Source organism: Condylostylus longicornis, unplaced genomic scaffold (assembly GCF_029603195.1).
Source record: "Condylostylus longicornis isolate FDR11 unplaced genomic scaffold, ASM2960319v2 ptg000019l, whole genome shotgun sequence".
Classification (NCBI taxonomy): domain Eukaryota; kingdom Metazoa; phylum Arthropoda; class Insecta; order Diptera; family Dolichopodidae; genus Condylostylus; species Condylostylus longicornis.
The window spans coordinates 394,968-403,999 of record NW_026577988.1 but is presented as its reverse complement, the minus strand read 5'-3'; the positions used below and the strand labels follow the sequence as shown (position 1 = coordinate 403,999).

At 25.9% G+C, this 9,032-nt stretch overlaps 1 protein-coding gene across 1 annotated transcript; it reads right to left on the bottom strand.

Annotated features, from left to right (window-relative positions):
- Window positions 1-2,234: 2,234 nt before the first annotated feature.
- On the bottom strand, window positions 2,235-8,007 carry LOC129606570 (transcription factor Sox-14). The gene is made up of 2 exons (XM_055516947.1): window positions 7,689-8,007; window positions 2,235-2,994 (listed from the first exon to the last, which is right to left on the bottom strand). The coding sequence occupies exons 1-2, from the start codon at window positions 7,913-7,915 to the stop codon at window positions 2,397-2,399; spliced, it is 825 nt and encodes a 274-aa protein (XP_055372922.1). The 5' UTR covers window positions 7,916-8,007; the 3' UTR covers window positions 2,235-2,396.
- Window positions 8,008-9,032: the final 1,025 nt, after the last annotated feature.

Below are 9,032 nucleotides of genomic sequence, written 5' to 3'. Positions count from 1 at the left end.
AAGGCAAGACAAGTTGTACAATTGAATAAAACTAAATTTTGTTGCTGATAAAGAAGGTATTTAAAGGACTCTCTAGTTATAACACAAGAATAAATGCGGACTACTCTTTGAAAATGATGGATCATCTGTTGCCTGTAAGTAGTGGGTTAACTCAGTCTACTCAGGCTCATACGATTAGGAAAGCTATTATATTTCGGCTTTAATTAATATTTTATGTATCGGAACTGACGAAATGATGGAAGCCCTTGTGGTTAACATTCGATTAATAAATTTTATCCACACTAAAGTTTTTTTTTTACAAAATTTTATAGGATTTATTTAAGGTTAAATATTTTCTATTAAAATATTAAGAGACAAGGAATAAAAAATTATAACTGTTATGTACGTTCAATAAAAACTGCCTCAAAATTATCTAATAAAAAAACTGTTATTTTACATTATAATTGAAAATAAAACGCCCTTCTCATTTAAATTGAAAATAAGGTTATAAAGATTTTTAAGGGATAAAGAGCACATGTATGTAGATGTATGCGTGAAAATATTTGTATAAACACATCGTAAAATATAGTATACGCTTGTTATTGACGAGTCTTTCATGTGTGAACTATTAACTTAAGATTTGTAGTGTATTTATTTTGACTGCATGTAGGGTGGGTAACACTTATAATTTGTAGTTATAAATGTACAGTAGAATTTTTTTAGCAAGGGGTAAAGTATATTTTACGTTCTTTTTTTTTTTTTCATTTATTACCCTCGTCCTTTGTGTGTAGTATGTAGAATAATACACGAATTATTAAGATAATTTTCACAAATGTTTTCTATGAAAATAAAGATATAATTTTGTTGGAAATTTTTAATTCTGTGCTACATCTAGACTTACGTGTATAGAGTGTGTTGATACAATTTTCTTTTTTTTTTGTTGTTTGGAATGAAAACCCATTGTGATGTGATTAGTGATTTCTTTATCTGGAAATTATTGACGTGATTATGAGTTCTGTTTTGTATTCTATTTTAGATTTTTTTTATGTTTTTTTCCTAAGGATAATGAAATTTCCTGTCTTATTTAGATGCTCATTGTATCGCTTTTGTAAGTAAAAATGGATATTAATTTGTGTGAATCAGAAATCAAAATTATAACATATATAATGTGGAATATATAAACTGTAGTGGAAAATGTGCGTAGGTCGTTAAAGGAGAAAAACGCAGTGGGACGAGTGAATTTTATATTATGAATGTTAAAGAACTGATAATATAGTTGTGTCTTGAAGAGGCTCACTTGCATATTTTGAGTATAATAATTGAATTAAATAAGAAAAAATAAAACGAACAAAAGGGTCAATTCCAATATTTTTTGTTGATGAGTTTTTTGTTTTGCAAGTTTTACGTTAATAACGTTTTAATTGCTTATTGCAGCAGGTCAGACCGCCGGTACTTTTAATTATAGATTTTTAATTTTAATTTTTATTTTAAGAAATTAAGACGATAAGTCTTCTTACAATAAAAAATTCCTGTAATAACGATTCGTGTAATAGTTTTTGGTATCTTTTTCGTACAGTTCATTAAATCCCAAAACATTCCTATATATGAGAGTTCTGGAAGGAGCAAAAGTTCTAATTTTAAGGCCTTGTTTTTTTTCCGTTTTCCTGATATTTTGTGGCTTTTTAATAAGACTTATTGACAATTACGATTACAGTTAAAAATCGGTGATTCTCCTTCGTTAAATTTTTTACAACCGATAATGTTTAAAAAATTTTTTATATTTTTTGAAATATTCTTTTATTTTCTAATTATTTTATACAAATATTTTTGTTTTGTTTTGATATGGTTGAAATTTGTTTTAAATATTTTATGGCAGATCGAGCCACTATCACAAAATGAAATTATTTCAATGTTTTGATACCGGCTTAATCTGTTTTAAATTTCTTTTAAAAAATAATTTTAATATAAAATGAAGAACAAAAAATTTAACGAAAATTTTTAACGAAATTTTAATCTAAAAAATGTCAATTTTTTTTTAATTAATTCATATTTTTTTATAATTTATTTTTAATATATTAAAATGTAATTATTGCACCTTAAACTAAAGAATTGTTTGTCATGTTTGTGAATATACTTAATTAAATTTATATTTACAATAAAAATTAAAAAAAAAAAAAACTAATTTCTTGAATATTTCGATATTAAATTTTAAAACTTAACAAAATTGGAAATTTTTAAATCTACATATTTTTATATGTGTATATTAAAAAGTACTTTTTTTTTAAATTTAATTGAAAAATTACGTACATTTTGTTTTAAACTTTTTTGTTCATTAATTTTTTTTTTTACATACATAGTTTTTCTGCTTCTGATTATACGGCAGCGTGCTCTGTAGCGCTGAAGCGCAATGGAGTTGGTCATATAACACTAGGTAATGGTTGAGATGCACCATTTGGTGTTAATGGTGGTGATTCTTTAGTTGCTTGAATAGTTGTCCCGCTAGCACTATACGCTGATAATAATGCAGATGTTGCTGTTGTCGGCACCAATGATTCTTTACTATCTTCCGGAGGTGATGGTGGTGTATCGGCTTGTATTAATGGTAAATATCGCCAAGGTGATAATGCTGGATATAAATTACCCATTGTTAATAAATGACCATGTAATCGAGCTTGTAAATCTAAGTTAACTAATGTTGGTGTTATTGTATGAGGTAATGCTGGATCTAAACCTGTATAATATGGATATATGCTAGGTGGACGTTGAACTTGTGATAAATCAAAAGGATTATTAAATGAAGCGGCATGTCGTTGTGTTGTTGTTGGATGAATAACATTACCATTATTATTATTTGTTTCATTTGTGCTACGATGATTATTTGGAAGATGTTGATGATGATGCTGATGATGATGATTATTTTGTTGATTACTATGTGGTATTGGTGATTTTGTTAAAGTTTTTGGTTTCCTTCTTGGACGATATTTATAATCTGGATGTTCTTTCATATGTAGTGCTCTAAAATTAAGAAAACATTTGATATTAGAATAGTTTTGGAATTATTTTTAGTTATTTCGTTACTTTTAAGAAAATATACTTGTAGAGAAGGAAATTTAAAATAACGGAAATAAGTTTTGTGAATCATATAGCGTTATCACTAAATAGGATCTTTATCCGTTTAAAGTTTCTGATCAACGATATATATTAAGAAATAAACGCAAAAATTTTAGGGAACAAGAAAGACACTTCTTAAAATGTTCCTCATAAGTCGTAGGTAGTCCTTTGGTGACGTTTACGAGTAATCGTATTTCAATCTGTACGGTACGTAAACCACTGACTCAAAATGTGGTTGTATTATAACCGCCTATCAAGTCATAATTTCGCAGTGGTTGCAGTTTAGATACTGGATAGAGCCAAAATATTATAGCGTTTGACCGAATAGGATATAGTTCCGAAATTGATAACGAGTGTTAGATACTTTTCTGTTTTTCGTTTAGATAACTTTTTCAAAAGAACTGTTTAGCTTGGATAAGCAACCAATATATTCGGATATATTTATTAATTTTCGGATATAGGAACTTATTTTTTATAGACTGGTAGAGTATAGCAAAACGGTAAAATGGTGTTAATTGGAATGTGACAAGATTGAGTCTACAAATCATGTCAACCAAACCAACATTTTTACAACATGTGCCTGTGTACTTAAACAGGAATTTAACATTTTCTTCCATTTTAATTGACTGTGATGGTTTCGATGATTTAGGACTTCATGAAATAAACTAATAAAAATTGTTATTACTACTTTTTGGTTTTTTATTTACGATTTTAGAATTGTTAAATACCACAACTAGCAATTCCGTAATATCATTAAGCTTTCAGTTGATAGGTTTTTTACGAGGTTATTCTTTATAAAATTGGAATTTGACTTTGGTCACTGTGTAAACTGCTGTTTGTTTGATTTAGAAAATTTTTAATTAAAAATAATTTTAAAGCAGCGTTCAAATATTTTGCCGCCATTTTTATAAAAAAGAAAAAGAAAAATAATGAAAACAAAAACGAAAAACAAAATAACAATATGAAAACAAAATTATCATAATTTCAAACAGTAAAAATACTGATAAAGATTTTTCAATAGATATGCATACAATATACGTTTGTACACATGTACGTCTTACAATAAATATAAGCTGATATGTTTATACATAAACATAATTAAATAAACATTAGCACCACTTTGAAGTGGTTGGTGATTTTGAATTGTGAATTTATTCAAAAGAGGTGATTATTAATTTTTTATTGATAAGATTTTGAAAAAAAAAAAACAGTGAAGACAAACAAGAAAAAAATTACTTCAATTTTTTTTCTATAAGAAAGGAAGCCTTACTTTTTTTTTATTAAAGGGTGGAATTGCTATAGTTATACATTAGTAATAATAAAATTATAAAATAAACATATCTTTAGAAAATATAACAATCAGCTCACAATGTCTACAATCCACACATATGTATATGTACATGGAATTATGAATATAAAAATGGCGTAAAATAAAATGCAAAAATAATAGAGATAATAATGAGAGAGAAGAAAAAACAGAAACACTGAAATAATAAATTTTTTATTGTACATATTGGAAAAGAATTTCAAATGTGGATTGATTTGTTTATCTAAGTTTTGAATGGGAAAAATAAACAAAATTTATTTATTTTTTTTTATTGTATACCTTAATGTTTATTGTGTTTGAATTAGAGTTAAAATTGACCGGATCTTAGATGTTTAGAATTGACAATTTTTTAAGCTATAAATGAAATCTACGTCGAAGACATTTAAATCTCACAATAGCTCTCCCACCACAGCCTTTTTTATCTAGCTAGGAATACATAATTTAAAACTAAAATTTTTTTGCTTAAAGTTTTATTGATTCTTAAGAGAGTTTTTAGTTACACGACCAAATTTATTGTGCTTTATCGAAATGGGGATAATTCCGTGTATATGTGCGTTTAAAACTATTTTTGAATTCTTAAGCAAAAAAATAATATTAAAGAAGTCTATCAGAGAAAGATATGTTTAAAACTACAAATGAGAATTAATTTGGAGAAGAAGTTTCTCTTGCACAGGCGCCAGTTTGTATATATTATATGGGAAATTCTACTGAGATTTTCAAATTTTATCTGTCTCAGGAGACATAAAGAACATTTGAGGTCAAACACATTATCCTTGGGGTCTTCTCGATGTGGAACTATTCTCTGACAATACCACCTATGGGTCTATTATACATGCAGCGGCAGTTAGTCGAGCCGTCCATATTTAATTGGATCGGCTCGAATTATAAATGCTGATTTGGGGAATGCTAATGCGACCTTTCGTGCCACACATGAGTGGTTTCTTCTTTGGATAGAAATTGGCGGGATATAATTGAGAAGTGAAAAATGAATGATAAATCAACTTATCATCAAATATGAATTGAAATGTCAATGGTTGCGATCAATGGACCGCAGGGTTGGGCTGTTTTAATAATTCACCTTCTTGATAATTTAATGTCATCCTCATTCGGGAAGACAATATCATCAATCATGGTACGGTAGGAATTTTTCTCAAGTCTCATTTAGAGTAGAGTGACAGCCTCCTTTTAAAGTAAGGTTCGATCGTATTACCACTGTTCAATAACATCGAATAAAGCATTTTTCTATACATATTTTGCAATTAGATCTACTGACCTTCCTGATGTGAATTGGTCTAACTGTAAAGAAGGCGTTAAGACAAAAATGAGTCGAATCGCACTATTTTTCGGATTTTTAGTGGTAACTTTTTTAAACTGCGAATCCATTCAAAATATTGTCTTGGAGAATGATGAAGTTTTTATAGCCTCTGTCTATATACGTGAAATAGACACCCTATAATTTTACTGTCTTAACTTATCTACCGATATGGTCTCGTCATTTTTTTTTTTAAGTTACAAAACTAAAAAAATTCAAAAGAATTATTTTTATTTATTCTTGATCATTGTTTAATTTAAATAAAGAATTTTTTTCCAATTATTTTATTAAGTGTTGACACTTTGTTATCATTATATAAGCCCGAGAAAACAAGAATAGTTTAATTGTGTAAAATGTTAAACAAAAAAAAAAAATTGAGCTTAGTTTTTAAGAATTTCATATTGACGAATTTGTACAGCCTTCTTCATTTCCTTATTATTCGATATTCGATTAGAATTATTGAAAAGGAAAAAATTTTTTTATTTGCATTTTGATAACACTTTTTATAAAAAAAATTAATTTTTTTATTTTAACACTAAGAACAAACATCTTGAATATTTTTGATTATTTTAAAAAAATTAAAATAAAAATGAAATTACTATTTCTCATTAAAATTAATAATTTCCTTTATCGTGAAATAATTAAATAAAGATTGTTTAAAAAATTTTCTTTATTTTGAGTCATTCTGTACTTTTACACTAAACTGATTAATTTCCAAAAGTAAAGCTTATGTAATTCAATTTCAGCCCACACAATAGTCACGATATAAATTTTGTTATCAATGTGAATTTCTTTACGTTTACCTTACATTAAGCAAGAAAACAATAATTTTTTTGATAACAGGATGTGTAATTCAAAATCCAAGTTTCCTGATTCAATTATTTTTAACTTGAAATATTATTCAATTGTAACAAAACAATTGTTTATACAATACACTCATATTAATAACAATACAGGTAGACGTAAAATAATTGAAGATTGTTGACGAAGATAATTTTTAAATTGTTTTTACTGTTTTCGTAATGAACTTTTTGTAAAATGCATAAATAAGTACGTAACTACAAACTGATCTTCTAGTCGAATTGTCGAAATACCAATCGACGAAAAATATTAAAATTATTGAAATTTCAACCAAAAATGAAAAAAAGAATATCTTCTTTAAAGTAAGGTAGTCCACATTTATTCAAAAATCTTATTGAAGTCCCAACCACATATATAGTTACCATATAAAATGCAAAAACGAATAAACTATTTGTTGTTTCCTAACCCTTCTAACAATCAAAATATTAGCGAAAACTAAATGAGCCGTCAATTGATGGACCTTTATAATGGATAATCATATAGTTTTATCAGTATGTATAGGTAATCCAGCTCATAATTAATATACTGAACTACACAATACGAAGTCGTCAAATTTGAACTAATATTTTTTATTCTAAGTATTTAGACTGTTCTATCAATTGTTAAGAAATAGCTATTAAAATATTTAGTAGCCATTGAAATTATATTGCCCTATACGATATATGATTGAATGCAATAATAATTATTGTAATTTTCCCAAAAAAAAAAATATTTTAGGCATCTTTGATTCTCAAAAAAGAAAAAAAATTTTTTTCTTAGAGCAAAATTTCTTTTAAAATAAAATAGTTTCGGATGTAATAATGATAATCATAAATATATATACAATTTGTTGACAATAGATTAAATCATATTATAATTTTTGTGAATTCATCATAATCCTTTCATTCTCAACATTATTATGTAAATTATTCTTAAATATTTCACAATATGTGAGAATATATTGAAGACAAGAAATACATTTAATATCAAATTACTTATGAAAAATATCTACATTATATAGAAGGTATCTATACAAAATGAGGCACAATACAAATATTATAAGTCATACAATATATATATATATATATATATATATGTAATAAATGAATATGTATATACCTTAATCTTTTTGCCTCATCAATAAATGGTCTCTTTTGACTTTCAGTTAATAATTTCCATTCAGCACCTAAACGTTTTGATATTTCAGAATTATGCATTTTCGGATTATCCTGTGCCATTTTTCTTCGTTGGCCTCGAGACCAAACCATAAAAGCATTCATTGGTCTTTTTATATGATCCGGCGGATGAGATGGTTTACCCGTCATTGTTGTACAAGTTGTTGTCATATCCTTTTTTTATTACGGTAATATTGGATGAATATCGTTTGTATTCCTTCTTTTTTTTTTGTTTTGTTCTTTGTTTGAAATTTTTTTTTTTTTACTTTTTTTTACTTTAAATGTACATTAAATTTGTTGTTGTGTTTATTTATTAAAGAATCCTAAATATAGTCGAAGTGATGTCCTTTTTTTTTTATTATTATTATTATGAATTTTCTTTTTGTTATTTTATTGTGCACTTGTTTATTTGTAATGATATTACTGGTGTATATATATATATGGTTTATTATATTAAAGGATATTTTATTATTGTGTTATATTTTTTCTTATATAACTAATAAAAAGGACTCTTTTATATTATCTTAGAATACAAAGACAAATCATGTGAAATTTGATTTTTTTTTTTGTGTTATGTTTTTTTTGTTAGCACTTTATTGAATTTTCTTTTTGTATATGAAATTATTATGAGTTTTTTACTTGAATTTGTTATAGTATCCTTAATATCCTTAATATTTTTTTTCTTCCTTTCTTGTTTTTTTTTTCTTCTATATGTAAGTTATATTTATTTTTGCATTATTTTTTTCAATATTTTCTTTTATTTTTTTTTATAGAAATATAAATGTTAGTTTATTGATTTTTATTATATTTTTTCTATTGATTTTTATTTTTTTTATTTTTTAAATTTTTAGTATTTTTGCATTTTTGTTTTTAGAGAAAATTTTTTTTCTTGTCCTGAAAAATGAAATATTTAAATTCCTATTAAATGAACAAAGAGATGGTAATTTATATTAAGTTTATTCTAAATGGAACAAAGTCATGAAGAAAGTCAATTTCATGAGAGTTAAGGCCATAAAATCGGGGATCAGTTTTAAATTCAAAATTGTAATAAATTAGAGATTACAGAATTCTGAGGTTTAATTATGGTTAAGATATTAATTATTAAGGCTGAAAAGTACTGGTCCGAATGTGAAAAAAATGGCACGAGATATTACATCTAGAGATCTTCTAACTTCCAAAATCTAGAGTTATAACATGAAAATACCATGGCTCTTCACATAGAACTTAAGTTAGTTGTTAATTTCTTAAGAAATTTATTCAAATATACAAATTACAACTCTGTTGAAAA

Excerpts from the sequence above, each read along its gene's own strand:
- LOC129606570 (XM_055516947.1), bottom strand. The coding sequence starts at position 7,915 with ATGACAACAACTTGTACAACAATGACGGGTAAACCATCTCATCCGCCG. Across the intron at positions 2,995-7,688 it reads GATGAGGCAAAAAGATTAAG|AGCACTACATATGAAAGAAC; the intron begins GTATATACATAT and ends TCTTAATTTTAG.